General features: G+C 44.5%; 1 protein-coding gene across 1 annotated transcript in view; it reads left to right on the plus strand.

Annotated features, from left to right (window-relative positions):
- Positions 1-21,096, plus strand: part of CTSW (cathepsin W) — a 71,868-nt gene that overhangs the window by 21,598 nt on the left and 29,174 nt on the right. Inside the window, exons 5-6 of the mRNA XM_073605270.1 lie at positions 14,101-14,194; positions 19,904-19,984. Coding sequence (XP_073461371.1) covers positions 14,101-14,194; positions 19,904-19,984 — 175 coding nt within the window. The remainder of the gene's footprint in view (positions 1-14,100; positions 14,195-19,903; positions 19,985-21,096) is intronic.

Below are 21,096 nucleotides of genomic sequence, written 5' to 3' on the forward strand. Positions count from 1 at the left end.
TACTGCTACAAATCAAAAGGAGAAGTAAGATCCGCAGTCCAAGGATCACGGCTATGGAACGCTCTTCCGACTTACATCCACATGGAAGAAAACCATCAGGCCTTCAGGAAAAAACTCAAGACCTACCTCTTCTAAGAAGCTGACAACACAGAACGCATCTAGCGCCTTGAGGTGATTCAGTTCGCATTTACAGCGCTTTACAAATCATTCATTCATTCATGCATTAGAGTTTGAACACTGCTGATTGCCATGCTCAATTCCTTGGATATCTTTTTATATTCCTTTCCTGTTTTATACAGTTCAACTACCTTTTCCGCAGATCCTTTGACAATTCTTTTGCTTTCCTTATGACTCAGAATCCAGAAACATCAGTGCAGCACTGGATAAAAGATGCAAGGGTTTGTCAGGAGTCCAGAAACTCCTTGACCTTTTATACACAGGTGAGGATGGTTACCTTTAAAAGCCATTCAAGCCCCTTTGTGTCAACTTGTGTGCATGTTATCAGGGTATGTAAACTTTTGATCAGGGTCATTTGGGTAGTTTCTGTTGTCATTATGATTTAAAAAGAGTAAACACAGTTGATTGATAATAAATGGCTTCAGCCAAACACTAATGCCCCGTACACGCGGTCGGATTTTCCGATGGAAAATGTCCGATCGGAGCGTGTTGTCGGAAATTCCGACCGTGTGTGGGCTCCATCGGACATTTTCCATCGGATTTTCCGACACACAAAGTTGGAGAGCAGGAGATAAAATTTTCCGACAACAAAATCCGTTGTCGGAAATTCCGATCGTGTGTACACAAATCCGACGGACAAAGTGCCACGCATGCTCAGAATAAATAAAGAGATGAAAGCTATTGGCCACTGCCCCGTTTAAAGTCCCGACGTACGTGTCTTACGTCACCGCGTTTAGAACGATCAGATTTTCCGACAACTTTGTGCGACCGTGTGTAGACAAAACAAGTTTGAGCCAACATCCGTCGGAAAAAATCCTAGGATTTTGTTGTCGGAATGTCCGAACAAAGTCCGACCGTGTGTACGCCCTATAACAATGGGTAAAAGAAAAGTTTTTCTGTTATCACTGATATTCTCTAAAAAAGGGCCAAGAAATCATAAATTCTGCCAGGGTAAACTTATGAGCACAACAGTATGTGTGTATATATATATATATATATATATATATATATATATATATTAGGGATGAGCTTCGAGTTCGAGAACTCATGTTCGACTCGAACATTGGCTATTTGCCCGTTCGCCGAACAGCGAACAATTTGGGGTGTTCGCAGCAAATTTGAAAGCCACAGAACACCCTTTAAAAGTCTATGGGAGAAATCAAAAGTGCTAATTTTAAAGGCTTATATGCAAGTTATTGTCATAAAAAGTGTTTGGGGACCTGGGTCCTCCCCCAGGGGACAAGGATCAATGCAAAAATTTTTTTTTAAAACGGCCGTTTTTTCGGGAGCAGTGATTTTAATAATGCTTAAAGTGAAACAATAAAAGTGTAATATTCCTTTAAATTTTGTACCTGGGGGGGTGTCTATAGTATGCCTGTAAAGGGGCGCATGTTTCCCGTGTTTAGAACAGTCTGACAGCAAAATTACATTTCAAAGGAAAAAAAGTCATTTAAAACTACTCGCGGCTATTAATGAATTGCCGGTCCGACAATACACATAAAAGTTCATTGATAAAAACGGCATGGGAATTATTCCCCACAGGTGAACCCCGAACAAAATTAAAAAAAAAAAATGACGTGGGGGTCCCCCTAAATTCCATACTAGGTCCTTCAGGTCTGGAATGAATATTAAGGGGAACCCCGGCCAAAATTTAAAAAAAAATGGCATGGGGTCCCCCACAAAATCTATACCAGACCCTTCAGGTCTGGTATGGATTTTAAGGGGAACCCCGCGCCAAAATTTTTTAAAAAAATGGCGTGGAGTCCCCCTAAAAATCCATACCAGACCCTTATCCGAGCACGCAACCTGGCAGGCCGCAGGAAAAGAGGGGGGCGAGAGAGCGGCCCCCCCCTCCTGAGTCGTAACAGTCCACATGCCCTCAACATTGGGAGGGTGCTTTGGGGTAGCCCCCCAAACCACCTTGTCCCCATGTTGATGGGGACAAAGGCCTCATCCCCACAACCCTTGTCCGGTGGTTGTGGGGGTCTGCGGGCGGGGGGCTTATTGGAATCTGGAAGCCCCCTTTAACAAGGGGACCCCCAGATCCCGGCCCTCCCCCCTGTGTGAAATGGTAAGGGGGTACAAAAGGACCCCTACCATTTCACAAAAAAACTGTCAAAAATTTTAAAAATGACAAGAGGCAGTTTTTGACAATTCCTTTATTTAAATGCTTCTTCTTTCTTCTATCTTCTTTCTTCTATCTTCTTTCTTCTATCTTCCTTCGGTTTCTTCCTCCATCTTCTTCTTCTTCTGGTTCTTCCTCCGGTGTTCTCGTCCAGCATCTTCCTCAGCGGCGTCTTCTTCCCTTCTTCTCCTCGGGCCACTCCGCATCCATGATGGCATGGAGGGAGGCTCCTGCTGTGTGACGCTTCTCTCTTCATCTTCTTCTCTTCATCTTCTTGTCTTCATTTTCTTTTCGGGCCGCTCTGCATCCATGATGGCATGGAGGGAGGCTCCCGCTGTGTGACGCTTACGTAACCCCGCCCCCTTCTGACATCACGGGGAATGGCACAGGGAAGTCCCGTCAAGTCCCCGTGCGTCAGAGGGGGGCGAGGGCACCAGGTGGCTCCGCCCCCCCATTATTTAAGAACCGTCAGAAGAGGAGAAGCGTCACACAGCGGGAGCCTCCCTCCATGCCATCATGAATGCGGAGCGGCCCGAGGAGAAGAAGGGAAGAAGACGCCGCGGATGAAGATGCAGGACGAGAACACCGGAGGAAGAACCAGAAGAACCAGGAGAACCAGAAGAAGAAGAAGATGGAGGAAGAAACCGAAGGAAGATAGAAGATAGAAGATAGAAGAAAGAAGATAGAAGAAAGAAGAAAGAAGAAGCATTTAAATAAAGGAATTGTCAAAAACTGTCTCTTGTCATTTTTAACATTTTTGACAGTTTTTTTGTGAAATGGTAGGCGTACTTTTGTACTACCTTACCATTTCACACAGGGGGGGAGGGCCTGGATCTGGGGGTCCCCTTGTTAAAGGGGGTTTCCAGATTCCGATAACCCCCTGCCCGCAGACCCCCACAACCACCGGGCAAGGGTTGTGGGGATGAGGCCTTTGTCCCCATCAACATGGGGACAAGGTGTTTTGGGGGGCTACCCCAAAGCACCCTCCCAATGTTGAGGGCATGTGGCCTGGTACGGTTCAGGGGGGGGACGCTCTCTCATTCCCCCCTCTTTTCCTGCAGCCTGCCAGGTTGCGTGCTCGGATAAGGGTCTGGTATGGATTTTTGATCAGATTTTTGAGCAGATCATGACCTCCTCCCTTCGGAGACTGGGCTGCAGGGCAGTATTCCAACATGATAACGACCCCAATCACACCTCCAAGAAGACCACTGCCTTGCTAAAGAAGCTGAGGGTAAAGGTGATGGACTGGCCAAGCATGTCTCCAGACCTAAACCCTATTGAGTATCTGTGGGGCATCCTCAAATGGAAGGTGGAGGAGCGCAAGGTCTCTAACATCCACTAACTGCGTGATGTGGTCATGGAGGAGTGGAAGAGGACTCCAGTGGCAACCTGTGAAGCTCTGGTGAACTCCATGCCCAAGAGGATTAAGGCAGTGCTAGAAAATAATGGTGGCCACACAAAATATTGTCACTTTGGGCCCAATTTGGACATTTTCACTTAGGGGTGTACTCACTTTTGTTGCCAGTGGTTTAGACATTAATGGCTGTGTGTTGAGGTTTTTTTGAGGGGACAGCAAATTTACACTGCTATACAAGCTGTACACTCACTACTTTACTGTACTCACTTTTTTGAGATACTGTGTGTATAAATATATCTATATATAGATATATATATTATCCTGACTGCACTGTATTTATATATACAGTATCTAACAAAAGTGGGTACACCCCTCACATTTTTGTAAATATTTTATTATATCTTTTCATGTGACAACACTGAAGAAATTACACTTTGCTACAAAGTAAAGTAGTGAGTGTAGAGCTTGTATGACAGTGTAAATTTGCTGTCCCCTCAAAATAAGCCAACGCATAGCCATTAATGTCTAAACCGCTGGCAACAAAAGTGCCTACACTCCTAAGTTAAAATGTCCAAATTGGGCCTAAAGTGTCAATATTTTGTGTGGCCACCATTATTTTCCAGCACTGCCTTAACCCTCTTGGGCATGGAGTTCACCAGAGCTTCATAGGTTGCCACTGGAGTCCTCTTCCACTCCTCCATGACGACATCACAGAGCTGGTGGATGTTAGAGAGACCTTCCGCTCCTCCACCTTCCATTTGAGGATACCCCACAGATGCTCAAAAGGGTTTAGGTCTGGACACATGCTTGGCCAGTCTATCACCTTTACCCTCAACTTCTGGAGGTGTGTTTGGGGTCATTATCATGTTGGAATATTGCCCTGCAGCCTAGTCTCGTAAGGGAGGGGATCATGCTCTGCTTCAGTATGTCAGTACATGTTGGCATTCATGGTTCCCTCAATAAACTGTAGATTCCCAATGCCGGCAGCACTCATGCAGCCCCAGACCATGACACTCCCACCACCATGCTTGACTGTAGGCAAGACACAATTGTCTTTGTACTCCTCACCTGGTTGCCGCCACACATGCTTGACACCATCTGAACCAAAAAAGTTTATCTTGGTCTCATCAGACCACAGGACATGGTTCTAGTAATCCATGTCCTCAGTCTGGTTGTCTTCAGCAAACTGTTTGCGGGCTTTCCTGTGCATCATCTTTAGAAGAGGCTTCCTTCTGGGACAACAGCCATGCAGACCAATTTGATGCAGTGTGCGGCGTATGGTCTGAGCACTGATATGCTGACCCCCCCACCCCTTCAACTTCTGCAGTAATTCTGGTAGCACTCATACAGGGGCGTATCATCAAATCAGTGGGCCCATGTGCAAGATCCCAAGTGGGGTAAAAAAACTGCGGTGCACTAAGTGAGCTGCAACAAAAAGTGGGTGTGGTTTAAACTCTGCTAAATACTGGGCGTGGCTTAAAGGGGTGTGGCTAACAAGAGTCTGAGTTTAATTACAGAATGTGATAATGTAAAATTGTGAATATACATGCAGAATGAGGGGGCAAAAATGCCAAGTGTGAACCTGTGAAGAGAGAGAGAGATAAAAGGTGGTTAAAGGGAGAGAAAAGGGGAGAGGGAGAGAAAGGGGGAGAGGGGGAGAGAAAGGGAGGGAGAGAGCGAAAAAGGGGGGAGAGTGAGAGAAGGGGGAAGAGAGAGAGAGAAAAGGGGAGGTAGAGAGAGAAAGAGGGATAGGAGAGAGAGAAAGGAGGGCGAGAGAAAGGGGGAAGAGAGAGAGGGGGAGGGGGAAGAGAGAAAGGGGGACGGAAGAGAGAGAAAGGTGGAGAGAAGAGAGAAAAAGGGGAAGGGTAGAGAGAGAAAGGGGGAAGGAAGAGAGAGAAAGGGGAGGAGAGAGAGAAAGGGGAGGGGAGGAGAGAGATAGAAAGGGGGAAAGAGAGAGAGAGAAAGGGGGAAGAGAGATAGAGAAAGGGGGAAGATAGAGAGAAAGGGGGGAGAAGAGAGAGAGAGAAAGGGGGGGGGAGAGAAAGGTGAGGGAGAGAGAGAGGAGGGGGGAGAGAAAGGGGAGACAAGAGAGAGAAGAGGGGGAGAGGGGGAAAAGAGAGAGAAAGGGGGAGGGATAGAGAGAGAAGGGGAGGGAGAGAGAAGGGAGTGGGAGGGGGGGAAGAGAGAAGGGGGGAAGAGAAAAGCGAAAGGGGGAGGGAGAGAGAGGGAAGGGGGAGGGAGAGGAAGAAAGGAGGAGAGAGAGAGAAGGGGGAGGCAGATTTAGATAAAGAGAGAGAGACGTGAGGAGTCTGCAGCCCACGTTGTTTCCTTTACCGAGCAATGCCTACTTAGTCCAGGTAAAGCAGTGTGTCTGTGTCAGACTTGGCTTGGCTGCAGGTTCTTAGTTCAGTGGCATAGTGTAGGTTGTCAGTGCCCAGGGCAAGGAAAGTAATTTGTGCCCTCTAAAGCCTGGTGCACATTATTCGTTTTTTTTTTTTTTTTTTCATTCAACCTAATGCTCAGGAGGAGCCACTGTACTAAAAATCTGATGTTAATAGAGCAATCTTCTTGCTGAGCTATTGTGCTCTGATAGGGGGACTGTCCCCACACCAGAACACACCAGTTAGTCTCTCAGAAATTGACTGAAAGCGCTGACTGGATTGCCTGTCAGCAGACCTTTTCCGGTCATGCCCCATTCGGCCAGCTTCTGTTGGACCGGCTGCTGTACACACACACTGAATGTTGAACCGGTCAATGCCACCCAACAAAAGTGAGTACACCCCTCACATTTTTGTAAATATTTTATTATATCTTTTCATGTGACAACACTGAAAAAATGACACTTTGATACAATGTAAAGTAGTGAGTGTACAGCTTGTATAACAGTTTAAATTGTCTGTCCCCTCAAATTAACTCAACACACAGCCATTAACGTCTAAACCGCTGGCAACAAAAGTGAGTACACCCCTAAGTGAAAATGTCCAAATTGGGCCCAATTAGCCATTTTCCCTCCTTGGTGTCATGGGAGTCATTAGTGTTATAGGGTCTCAGGTGTGAATAGGGAGCAGGTGTGTTAAATTTGGTGTTATCACTCTCACTCTCTCATACTGGGCACTGGAAGTTCAACATGGCACCTCATGGCAAAGAACTCTCTGAGGATCTGAAAAAAAGAATTGTTGCTCTACATAAAGATGGCCTAGGCTATAAGAAGATTGCCAAGATCCTGAAACTGGGCTGCAGCAAGGTGGCCAAGACCATACAGCGGTTTAACGGGACAGGTTGCACTCAGAACAGGCCTTCCAATGGTCGAGCAAAGAAGCTGGAGTGCACGTGCTCAGCGTCATATCCAGAGGTTGTGGGAGGTCAGCCTGCCAGTGCTCAGACCATACACCGCACACTGCATCAAATTAGTCTGCATGGCTATTGTCCCAGAAGGAAGCCTCTTCTAAAGATGTTGCACAAGAAAGCCCACAAACAGTTTGCTGAAGACAAGCAGTCTAAGGACACAAATTACTGGAACCATGTCCTGTGGTCTGATGAGACCAAGATAAATTTATTTGGCTCAGATGGTGTCAAGCATGTGTGGTGGCAACCAGGTGAGGAGTACAAAGACAAGTGTGTCTTGCCTACAGTCATGCATGGTGGTGGGAGTGTCATGGTCTGGGGCTGCATGAGTGCTGCCACCCCTGGGGAGCTACAGTTCATTGAGGAAACCATGAATGCCAACATGTACTGGGACATACTGAAGCAGAGAATGATCCCCTCCCTTCGGAGACTGGGCCGCACGGCAGTATTGCAACATGATAACGACCCCAAACACACCTCCAAGATGACCACTGCCTTGCTAAAGAAGCTGAGGGTAAAGGTGATGGACTGGCCAAGCATGTCTTCAGACCTAAACCCTATTGAGCATCTGTGGGGCATCCTCAAACGGAAAGTGGAGGAGTGCAAGGTCTCTAACATCTACCAGCCACGTGATGTCATCATGGAGGAGTAGAAGAGGACTCCATGAACTCCATGCCCAAGAGGGTTAAGGTGCTGGAAAATAATGGTGGCCACGCAAAATATTGACACTTTGGGCCCAATTTGGACATTTTCACTTAGAGGTGTACTCACTTTTGTTGCCAGCGGTTTAGATATTAATGGCTGTGTGTTGAGTAATTTTGAGGGGACAGCAAATTTACACTGTTATACAAGCTGTATACTTACTACTTTACATTGTAGCAAAGTGTCATTTCTTCAGTGTTGTCACATGAACAGATATAATAAAATATTTACAAAAATGTGAGGGGAGTACTCACTTTTATGAGATACTGTATATATATATATATATATATATATATATATATATATATATATATATATATATATACACTAAACTGCCTGCACGCCACTTACTAACCTGCCTGCGCTGTATATATAATCTACAGTACACTGACTACACTGTATATATACTGTATATATATATATATATATATATATATATATATATATATATATATATATACACTAAACTGCTTGCACGCCACTTACTAACCTGCCTCTAGCTAATGTTCTCTCAATCATAACACTATATGCGGCTGCCATGTAAGCTAAGCAGCCTTATATAGTGTGGGGTGTGGACTTAGCCCCCTGAGCCATGATTGGCTAAAGGCACCCTGCCTTTGGCCAACCATGGCTCTCTCGCGCTGTGATTGGCCAGGTCAGGTGCATGCTTTAGCCAATCATCAGATGTCAATGCAGTGCATTATGGGGCATTCTGCTGCGCTTGTCAGGTGCATGCTTTAGCCAATCATCAGATGTCAATGCAGTGCATTATGGGGCATTCTGCTGCGCCTGAATTTGCCACGAACGCCCCATGATGTTCGCTATTTGGCAAACACCCGATGTTCGAGTCGAACTTACGTTCGACTCGAACATCGGGCCCATCCCTACAGGTCATGTTTGCATCAGTATCAGGTAGGGTTTACATCAGGATAAGGTCAAGATTTTACATACTTTTTCTGAGAGCGATCTGGTCTGGTCACATGATCTCCCCAGGGGCTGGCTTCGGTGAACAGGAGAGATTGCCAACAACAGCTGCCGAGCCTGGGCAGTGATGTAACCCATAGGCTTACGATGGGGCATCCATAGTTGGCTGTCCCTCCTCTTCCCTGATGACAGCGGATCACATGACTGGACCGGATCGCTCTCAGAATTGGTAAATATACACATCTTTCTTTCACAGCATGGATAGAATAAGGTTTAGAAGGGGGTCAGGAGCAGGTTTAAGCTTAGAATAGGATGGACTTCTACTTTAGCCACTTCAGCTCCGGAAGGTTTTACCCACTTCCTGACCAGGCCATTTTTTGCGATACTGCACTACGTTACTTTAACGGACAATTGCGTGGTCGTGAGACACTGTACCCAAATAAAATTGATGTCCCTTTTTTCCCACAAATAGAGCTTTTTTTTGGTGGTATTTGATCACCTCTGCGGTTTTTATTTTTTGCGCTATAAACACAAAAAGACCCACACTTTTGAAAAAAAAAAACAATATTTTTTAGTTTCTGCTATAAAACATACCCAATAAAATGTTTTTAAAAAATCTAATTTCTTCATCAATTTAGGCCAATATGTATTCTGTTACATATTTTTGGTAAATATATTTAGGGACTTTTTATTTTTTTTTATTGTTCTTACTAGTAATGGCGGTGATCAACGATTTTTAGCGGGACTTCGACATTGCGGCCAACAGATCTGACACTAAGTGACACTTTTTGGGGACCAGTGACACCAATAAAGTGATCAGTACTAAAAAAATGCACTGACACTGTATAAATGACACTGGCAGGAAGGGGTTAACACCAGGGGTGATCAAAGGGTTAAGTGTGCTCCCAGGGGGTGCTTTCTAACTGTGGAGGGAATGGATGCACTGGAGGAAAAGAGAGATCCGTGTTTCCGCTTAGCTGAAACACAAGATCTCACTTTTGCTCCCTGACAGAACAGCGGTCTGCCTTGTTTACATAGGCAGACTGCTGTTCCGTCCCTCCTCTGAACGATCGGCGAGTCCCAGTGACCCGCTGATTGGCTCCCGCTGTGTCCAATCACAGCAGGAGCGACGATTCGATGAGGCGCGCATGCCCCCTAGACTGCATGCACAAAATCACGTATAGGTATGTGATTTTGCGCAGCTGGGCTACCCTGCCACAGTATATGTATAAAATATAACTAATTGAAAGGTCTGTCCTTCTCACCATCCCCCCTTCCAAATTTTATTCCCTCATTATTCTAATGAATGATTTCTCTAGAGCCTATCTCTTAAGTTGGCCATAGATGGATCGAAATTTAGTCAGTTCAGCAGGGACCAGTCAAATTTTGATCCATGTATAGCCATTTTTGTTTGAGAAAAGTCAATCATTAGATTGTGCTATCAAAATACAACATCCCAGTTTCGTCTGTCAATCGCTTGAGTGGATGGAGGAATCTGTCTTCTTTTTTTTTTTTTTCATTTAGCCCTCTGGCTGAACAAAAAAATTGAATCATCTATGGCCAGCCTGTAAGCAGGTGCTTCTGAAACGTTCTGTGTATGTCAAAGGTTTTTATTGTATTGTGTTATCTGCTCTGGGGTTGGTTATTTCAACTGTATTTTGAGTAAAGAAAACTTTGCAAAAATATAGGTTTCTTGCACCCAAGGCCATCTATAAAATTGATTGGACCCTGGGCAAATATTTTTTTGCCCCCCCCCCCCCCCCCCCACACACACACACACACGTAAGCAGCCAGCTATAGACTGAACTTTTTTTTTTTTCCTGCAGCCACAGGTTGTAGGAAAGAAAATTTCTAGATTCATTCATCAACACAGTGTTGACAGGGGATTCTGGGGAGAGAAGCTAGTGGCTAGAAATAATCACATGTAAAATCTGACAGGCTGGTTGTACCCAAGTTGTATAGATGGTTCCTTTCAGCCTGCCCATACATGGTTCCTGCTGAACTGTCCCAGATGCGAACTGTCTATGGCCAGCTTTATCTAAAAAAAAAAGTTACTAATGTACACATAAAGAACTGGTCTACACTCATTGATTGGTTGCTAGAGTTTGCTGCACATCTCTACCACTCACCGATTGGTTGCTAGAGGTTACTGCACATCATTGCCACTCACCGATTGGTTGCTAGAGGTTACTGCACATCATTACTGCTCACCCATTGGTTGCTAGAGGTTACTGCACATCATTACCATTCACTAATTGTTTGCTAGAGAGGTTACTGCACATTATTACCATTCCCTGATTGGTTGCTAGAGGTTTCTGCACATTAATACCATTCCCTGATTGGTTGCTAGAGGTTACTGCACATTAATAACATATACTGATTGTTTGCTAGAGAGGTTACTGCATGTTATTACCATTCCCTGATTGGTTGCTAGAGGTTACTGCACCTTAATACCATTCCCTAATTGGTTGCTAGAGAGGTTACTGCGCTTTATTATCATTCACTATTTGGTTGCTAGAGGTTACTGCACATAAATACCATTTACTGATTGGTTGCTAGAGAGGTTACTGTGCATTATTACCATTTCCTGATTGATTGCTAGAGGTTACTGCACAATAATATCATTTACTGATTGGTTGCTAGAGGTTACTGCCCATTATTACCATTCACTATTTGGTTGCTAGAAAGGTTACTGCACATGATTACCATTCACTATGTGGTTGCTAGAGGTTACTGCACATTAATACCATTTACTGATTGGTTGCTAGAGAGGTTACTGCACATTATTACCATTCCCTGATTGGTTGCAAGAGGTTACTGTACATTAATACCATATACTGATTGGTTGCTAGAGAGGTTACTGCACATTAATACCATTCCCTGATTGGTTGCAAGAGGTTACTGTACATTAATACCATATACTGATTGGTTGCTAGAGAGGTTACTGCACATTAACATCATTCACTAATTGCCAGCAACTTACCCTGTGTCCTCTTCTGCAAGCTTCTCCGGTCCTGCCCCCGCCATCAATCTCTTTCCTGCTGACAAGAGTAGAATCCACACACAGTCCGGTCTGTGTGTTTGATTTCCGCGCTGCTGACCGAAGAAGGGGGGGGGCAAGCAGGGGAACACAGAGCCGCTCTGTTTCACTTCCTGTCATAGTAGCTCCAGTTCTAACAGAGGGAGAAGCACGACTTGCGGTACGTACAGCCCACAGCTGTGCCTATCTCCTGTCACAGCGTAGCCACTTGAATTAATGGGCTCGGAGAGCAAGCGGGCGGGGAATCGGCTGCACCAGCTACACATATAAAAATATTTGCGGGCAGTGCGGGCTCGGGGGGCAGCTGCGATGGGCCCCACAACAATGATAGGGCCCAAGGCAACTGCCCCGTTTGCCCTGCATTAAAGATGGCCCTGCTTGCACCGTGTCCTTGGTTGACACCTTAAGCCCCACCCACAAGCTTTAATTTAGTTCTTTACAGTTTCACTTTTTTCTTATTTGTTGTTTGTTTTTAAACAATTAGAAAATGGGGCTCAATGGGTTTGTCATAGCCAAAGGTTTACTACTCTTGTATATATTCTGTTTGCACCAGAGAATGGTAATAGATCTAATGTTCCTAGTGTTTTGGAATTCATGTTGAAATATACAGTACATGTTTATATAAAGACCATTCGCACCCCATACTAGCACATTATGACAGACTTACATTTGAATTGGAAGCCTCCAGTGCTGAGCTGTCACTGCTCCCGGTGCTTCCATCTTTGCCCGATCTTTGCTCCAGATTCACACTCTCTGGCCATTTGATTGGCTGGGCCGTGATGACATCACTCTCGTGTTTGTGGCCGGAAGTCACCATCGTGGCACAGCACTCTCTGTAGTGATGACACACACAGTGTTCTGAGAATGCAGAGAGTACTGCACATGTGCCAGTGATGTCATCTTCTGGGGCTGATGTGGGCTGATATTAATATCTAATAAGCAGTTCAAGTTCCACCCATTTTTAAGGCACCTAAAGGTAAGACTTTTTATAAACTTACCTGTAGGACAAAATTAAAAATAAGATTTCCATACCACTTTAATACTTGACCCTGCCAATTTCTGCATTTTCTGAGACCTACTTTAAAAAGGCAATGACTCATTCCTAATGCTGCAGTGTCCCCCTTATACTTTTATCCATTTGGCTGCTGTTAGTGCACCCTACTGGTTGGTTGACATCTGCTCTGGCTATTTGGCAGATGAGACTAGGATGTCTTGTAATTGTAATTGCCGTCGGAATAAACTCTGAAGGTTTCTCCGACGGAATTCTGCTAAAGCTGTTTTGCATACACACGGTCACACCAAATTTCGACTGTCAAGAATGGGGTGACGTACAACACATCACCAGAAAGACCAAGCGCTTCCGTCTCGTACTTGCTTCAGAGCATGTGTTGTTTTTGGTGCGTTGGAACAGCATACAGACGAGCGTTTTTCCCGATAGTAATTTGTTCCGCCGGAAAAATATAGAACATGTTCTCTATGTCCGTCTGAATTTTCGATGGAAAAAGTCCGATGGGGCATACACACGGTTGGAATATACAATGAAAAGCTCCCATCGGACTTTTTCTGTCGGAAATTCCGCTCGTATGTACGCGGCATAATTGATACTTTTGCATGACAGCTTGGCCTGTTACAGAACATGATAAAATAATAATTTTACAGGCAGGACCAACAGGTAACAAACCTATGTAATTCAGATAGAAAAAACTGCTGGGATAATGCTATTGATCAGCTGCATCTCATGTCATTTTTTACCGTAGTTACATTTTAAAGTGGAACTTCACTCTCTCAATCAACATTGACTATTTGTAATCCTTATGTTGCTAGCATTAGTAAATAGATAGGAAAGTATATCATATTTACTTGTTTCAAACTACATTTCTTCAATCAGTTCCTGGTTTCCAGGCCTAGGCAAAAGATGTCATACATCCCAGGAGTCTTCAGGAGAGTAGGAGGGGTTTTATAAGCTAAGCACACCCCCTGCTTGCATACCTGAGCTAAGGGCAGATGGATTCTAGGAAGTAAATATATCATCTGCCCTTACTCAAGATTGCTCCAGCCAGAAATTCTAGGGTTTGTTTTCCAAAGTGAATTCTCAGCAAAATAAAGCATGGAGACATGGATGGATGGGGGAATTTGCTTTGCATATTAAAAATAAATTAAATAGCCTTTTTGGTTTGTGGCGCTCAGATGCAGTGTAGTTCCGCTTTAGATTCTCAGTTTCTGTTGTAAACACAGCTGTTTTACAGGCTGAAGAATCAAAGATTATTTAGAAATATAGGTGTGGAAGCATTTCAAGGAAAAAACACCACAGACTAAAGGCTTTGATATTTGTTATTATTAAATAATCTATGTTAATGCTCATGTTATTCACAAGTTCAAAGATTTGTAATAGTTTTCTGTTTATTATAAATGCTTCCATTTCATTAACAGGGGCAGTGTGGATCCTGTTGGGCATTTGCAGCAGTTGGCAACATTGAGGCACAGTGGGGAATTCAAGGATCTCCTAGGAACCTCTCCGTACAACGTAAACTTTTATCATTTATCTTACAGACCATCATCACCCTCTGTACTCAGATATTCACTATAGGTAGAATCGAAACACGTTATTTAGAGCACATTTCTAAATACTTTTACATTTTCCAGAATAAATGAAAAATAAAAACCTGCTACAGGCCCGTTTATGTAGTAATGGAGGGTCTCACCTACATCATAACTAATGTTGTGTGAACATACATACTGTTACTTGTGTTACATCAGCCCTCAAATTTTCCACTCTCCTACCTGCATTTTGTGAGTGGAAAATGAGGGATGGCGAGCATGGGCTGCCTTGGAATGGGGGAGGGGGATACGAGCACCACCAGCAGGCGGGGCTGTATGGGAGCTGTTCTCCCAGCGACCCCCGAGTGAAAGAGAGAGGAGAGCAGGTGGCCGGATCATAAGAGTGCAGAGGAAGTAGGAACATCGCTGTTACAGCTTTCATTAGAATTGCAGAGTGTCAGTGTTCCCCGTGCACACTGTCTCACACAGCCCCGCCTCCTCGCCCGGGTACTTTGATAGACAGATCACCCATCCAATGGCGGGATGTGTGACGAGTATCAAAGTACCCGCGCCAGGAGGCGGAGCTGTGTGTGACGGCAAGCAGCCGGAACACTTGGCAATTCAAATGTAAGCTGTTACAGTGATGTTCCTCTGCGCTCTGATTATCCGGCGATTCATTCGCTTTGCTAACACACACGCTTAGTGAACAGCGAGCACCCAGCATGGCGCCCGCTCTTCACCTTTTTGGACATCTATTAGAGCCTATGTCTCTAATCAGGTGCTTACAAAAAATACAGCGCCACTGTAATTCAGGTGCCCGGCGCCCGAAAAGGGGCTGGACACCTGAATAGGGGGTGGCAGCGGCGACCATAGATAGATTCATGCATTGCATGAATCTTTCTATCTATGGTGATAGCGAGGCGACAGGAGAGAGGGGGCGGTGCCCGTACGCCCTTTATGGACGCACCGCCACTGATACTGTATGTGTGTGTACTGTATGTATATTGTGTATGTGTACTGTATGTGTGTGTGTGTACTGTATGAATACTGTATGTGTGTATGTATACTGCATGTGTTTGTATACTGTATACTGCATGTGTATGTATATTGCATGTGTGTGTATACTGTATGTATACTGTATGTATACTGTATGTGTGTATGTATACTGCATGTGTATGTATACTGTGTATGTATACTGTATGTGTGTATGCATACTGCATGTGTGTGTATACTGTATGTATACTGTATGTATACTGCATGTGTGTGTATACTGTATGTATACTGTATGTGTGTATGTATACTGTATATGTGTGTCTATATGTATGTATACTGTGGATGCATGTGTGTATACTGTATGAACCAGGTGTGCCCACTGCTGCTCAACAAAAGTCAATATAATGCTCCCATGCTCGTGAAAAATGTACTTGTTGCCATTTGGAGCCATCTGATTGGTGCACTACAGAGCTCGGCCTCGGATCAGGCAGCAGGTCTGGGTACACACCTGTGCAGTGAAATCATGGCACACATCAAGCATGGCCTTTATTCACATGCCCCACTGCCCGATCTGAGGCCAGCCACAGCAGTTCACTATTCAGCTGGCACTACGACTCATTTGGGCAGTTTAGAGGCTGCAACAAGTGGATTTTTTCTAATTAAAAGCCTTTTCCCGACAGCTGCCTGCCATACCAAGCAAAGGTGCAAAGGTGTGTATAAGGGGACACGGATGGAAGGTGACACTATGGGGGCTCTGCCATAGGGTGGCACACTGGGGGGCTCTGCCGTAAGGTGGCACTCTGTGGACTGTGATTTATAGGGAAAAGTTGGGAATCTGATGTAAGGGAGGACTCTGATGTGAGCTTGGCGCCCATCCTGACTGCTGTACTCTATATGTTGTTTTGTTTGTTACTTACTCCTGGCATGAAGGCCATCTGTAAGCCTGGGGGCCCCATAATCTTCTATTGCCTGGGGGCCCCATGAGTGGTCAGTCCGCCCCTGGTTTGAGGCCTCCTTCACCCCCAACTTTGCTCACATCTGTAAACTCTGCCCCCTACTTACTGCATAGTATACCCCTCACTAATCTCTCCCCCACATCCTAGTTTAAAAGATCCTCCAACCTTCTGGCCATTTTGTCCCCCAACAGAGCTGCACCCTCCTTATTTAGATACAGTTGGTCTCTGCTGTAGAGCCGGTAAGCGACTGCAAAGTTAGCCCAGTTCTCCATGAACCCAAAACCTCTTTACATTAGATCCTCAGCCACTTGTTTAGCTCTTGAAGCTCCTGCTGCAACTCTGGTGTGGCTCGTTGTGCAGGTAGTATTTCTGAGGCTACTACCTTGGAGGCCTTTTTCTTTAGTATAGCAATATAAATACGACCCACCTGAGCTGTTCCTCGAATAGGTGAACTAAATAGCTAGATTTGGCCAGTTCGCCCAGACCTTGAGCTGTTGCAGCCAAAAATCATTAAGTGCCAGCATTATTACCGCCACTATTTGAAAACTTCTGGCCATCTGCCAGCTTTTTCTTATTGTAAAAAAGCCAATGGGTATCCTGGGTGATGCCGTTGACCAAATATGTTTTGTTTACTTTGTAGAAAAGCCAGGGAATTGTCATTTGCAATGGGCGTATTGGTGGGAGAGGATTGTCATTAAAACACTCATTGTGCCATAGGAGCATTGTTCATTGTGATTTACATTAGATTGACATTGGGTCTGCGCAATATGACTGCCACTGGATTTACATCGGGGGACATTGTTTATTTATTTAGTAAAACACTTTTTCTAAGGTGTCGGTGTTTTTATTTACTATTGTACTTTTTTGTGAATGAGTAACAAGGGGCACTATGTACTCATTCATGTAAGAGGATGACCAAATACCTTGGGGCCTCCTTTTTTTAAATTCTGATAAGTCTTCTCCATGCAGACCCCCACATCTGCCAGGCCAGGTATATGAAGATAAGGCTCTTGTCTCCATCAACATGGGGACAAGGTGCCTTGCAGAGGAGGGCATGTAGCCTGGTATGGTACTGTAGGGGGATGTCATGTCACATTCACTGCTTTCTGGCCAGACAGGCTGCATGCCTGAATTATGTATGTATTTTGGGGGCATCTTATAATGTTTCTATCCTTTTTCCCCTTGTTAAAATTGCGATAACAGAGCATTTTCTACATTATAAAAGATCTAATGGGACCAACCTCTAAATCTATACCAGACCCTTATCCGGTAGATAGGACTCTAGGATGATTATAGAGGGGGGCCCATGCTTGTTTTACAAAGAGAAGCAGGGCTGCTGGGAGAGGTAATTTAGTAGCAATAGACTAAATGTCACACCCAGTCTTAAGAAATTGCCCAAGCATGTCAGGTAACTGTAAAGGAAATGTCTAGATTTATTGTTTCTCTTTACGCCTTTTTTTTTTTTTTTTACCAAAATCTTGGTAACCTTTTTTTTATCAAAAACCGTAAGCATAAGCAGATCTTTGTTTTGTTCTCATTTGTTTGGTAATACTCTAATACAACGAGTATATACAGACCTGGAATTTGAAAGAAGGAACCATTAATATAAATACAGAATGTACAATTTGTTCCTTCCTATGAATGTATTAGCACTGAAGATGAACATAACCTGGATTAACCTCCCAAACATAAAATTGGTTAGTACACTGCATTTCAACCACACATCTGTAGAACTCTTACATTGTCATCTATCTGGATACATGTCAAAATTATTAAAGGGTTGGTCTACACACAACAGGTATGTGGGAGAGGCCACTCGCCCTGCAGGTATGAGTACCTTTCGCCGTGAACGCTCTCATCAATGCCCGGGACCTTACGGGGACTGCGGCCATGTGAGGATCAAACATTAAGGCTAGTCCCCGGACTTAGAGATGAGCCATGTTACTTTGTGCAGTAACAGAGTAGTTCCCCTGAAAAGTGCTGCCCGTGTCACTACACACTGTTGTCTGAGGTATGTTGCATTTAGGAGGGACACTGCTGAGCCCAAGCCCTCTGAACCAATCCAGCGTACCTCTGCCACCTCACTCCCAGTGACAGAATGGGGTCCTGCCATGCGCTTAGCGCGGACCTCATGTGTCCACTTGTTAACTTCTTTCTTTCCGTACCATGCGGCCAGGGCCGTCTTAATAGCATCATGGGCCCCTGGGCAAAGTAATGCTCTGGGGCCCCTACAATGGAGACAGCACAGGTAAACAGACATCAAGTAGGTAGGAGGCAGACAAGCGGAGCTTCCCCTTTTGGGTGGAGCTCCGCATTAACTACATGAACAATCATTCTGTACAGCAAAGAAACAGCGGGAAAATACTACATACATAAAGTAACAAAGCTGTCCTGTGCATATAATATATCTGCTAGAATGATGCTCCGGACAGTTGTAACAAGTATAGACACGGCCGCCAATAAAAATCATGAGGCACCATCCAGCCTGAGAGGGCCTCAGATACCCACAACATTGTAACCCCTCTACATCTTATATACATCCAGCACTCCTAACTCAGCCCAACCCCCCCCCCCCCCCACACACACACAAATACACACCAGGTTTCCCCCTAAAATTGTTATCCTGTTACCACCTCCACACCCCTGGATTCTCAACCCCAAATAAATAACTCCCCTGCACTCTGACCCCTTTACACCTTAGATATCCCCCCAGCACTCTGATCCCTCTACACCTTAGATATCCCCCCAGCACTCTGACCACTCTACACCCCTGATATCCTGCAGCACTCTGAACCCTCTACACACCAGATATCCCCCAAGCACTCTGACCCCTTTACACCCTAGATATCCCCCCAGCACTGTGACCCCTCTACACCCCAGATATCCCCCCAGCACTGTGGAAAAAAAAACAAAGTTCACTGGCTGCTTTATGTCTCGGAGTGCCTGAGAGTGAATGCAGGGCTGGGCAGGGTGACAGACAAACCAAAATTTGCAGCAGCCCTTATGGGGGTACCGCTACACAGGGGTCCAGCCCCTATTACCACAGGAGACTGACCACTGGGGAAGAAACCAGATCACCGACCCCCTTGCTACCAGAGGACCCATCACCTGCACCAGGTACCACACTTAATAACCTTCTGTTGTGTGCCTTGCACTAGTTCTTGGTTACCCATGCCAACTGCATTACTCCTCTTGTTTGTATTCCCGAGTAGACCTTTTACTGCTTTACTGACCCTAGTCCTTTCATATGTCCAGAACCGCCATGCACCCCTTTAAAGAATTTCAGACAAGGCTAGGAACAGCGGATGCAACTTTTTTGGGCAATTCAGTCCAATGTGAACAAATGTGAAAACATCCCCTAACTATCTCTACTTGGCTGCCCAGACAGGCTTTGCCCCATGGGCAAGCCATTAATGTTTCCGTAGGCAACCTGCTTACAGGTATTTCAGTTTTTGGTAAATGCTGGAGAGTCAAATCATCAAAAAATATATTATCTTCTAAATACTAGGGACTGCCTCAACTCACTAGTTTTCACTTTAAACTAAAGGTATACAGTATATATTGTGTGTGTGTGTGTGTGTGTGTGTATGTATATTGTGTATATATATATATTACCATTATATATAATTTTTTTTCAAAATGTATTTTACCTCCACATGCAAATGAGATATTACTGCATTTTACTGTTTTGTGAAGTGATTTTACCACTTCAAAAAACTGACAAGTGGTTCCTGTTCTCTTCCCAGAGGTTATAGACTGTGGTCCATGTGATGATGGCTGTAGAGGAGGATACACATGGGATGCATACATCACTGTTCTAAGGGAAGGTAAAAGTTAAACATATATATACTATGAGGCACCGGCAAGTAAGGTTGTGGGTGGGGGGATATGTGTCACCTAGGTTTTTCATCTACACATCATTAGGAGCTCCAGGTTTTCTATCTGTCATGATAAACAAAACATTTGTTTTCTCCTCTCCTGGGTCCTGGAGCCTGCAGACTTTGTAGAACGTTAAATAGGAAAAGCCTCCAGTCTTAGGTCCACATTTTAAGCCATAGATCCAGTCAGTGAGCTGACTCATGCTCACTGCTCCCTCTCACTTTGCCATGAGAGCCTGCTGCTGGGTGAAAAGGCTGACTGCTGACAGCAGAACAATAAAAAGTACAAAGCTGCTTGTGTGTTTTAGGAAACCTATTAGGGGCACCCTGTTAGTCAGGAACTGTCACAAATTGAATTAGTGACTCGGGCAAGCAAAAAATGTGTTTGTTTTATGCTATAGACTTGCTGTACAAAGTCCTGCATTACAACTGTTTGTTTACTGCCTTGCTAAAAAAGTGTAGGACAAACCTGCTTGGACTATTACTTGGTTTACATGGCACATGCATGGCTTACCACTGCCAATACCAGTTAAGTCTGCCCCCCCTAATATATATCTACTGTATATATATATAAATATATATATATATATATATATATATAACCATAAGTAACTATATTACCAAAAGTATTGGGACACCTGTCTTTACACGCAACTTTAATGGCATACCAGTCTTAAGCTGGCCATACACCATACAATTTTCTTATTCAATTTTCTTTAGATTTACCTTCAACTATGTAGTATAAGGGCCTGTCTGGTTGCATACAAATAGAAAGTGTTTAGGTCTGACCTCATATTATATGGTTTTGGTAAATCTAAAGGAAAGTTGTACAAGAAAATTGTATAATGTATGGTCAGCCTTAGTCCGTAGGGTTCAATATTGAGTTGGCCCACCCTTTGCAGCTGTAATAGCTTCAGCTCTTTTGGGAAGGCTGTCCACAAGGTTTAGGAGTCCTCTATGGGAATGTTTGTTTGACCATTCTTCCAGAAGCGCATTTGTGAGGTCAGGCACTGATGTGGATGAGAAGGCCTGGCTCGCAGTCTCCACTCTAATTCATCCCA

The sequence above is a fragment of the Aquarana catesbeiana genome, linkage group LG11 (genome assembly GCF_042186555.1).
Source record: "Aquarana catesbeiana isolate 2022-GZ linkage group LG11, ASM4218655v1, whole genome shotgun sequence".
Taxonomy (NCBI): Eukaryota; Metazoa; Chordata; class Amphibia; order Anura; family Ranidae; genus Aquarana; species Aquarana catesbeiana.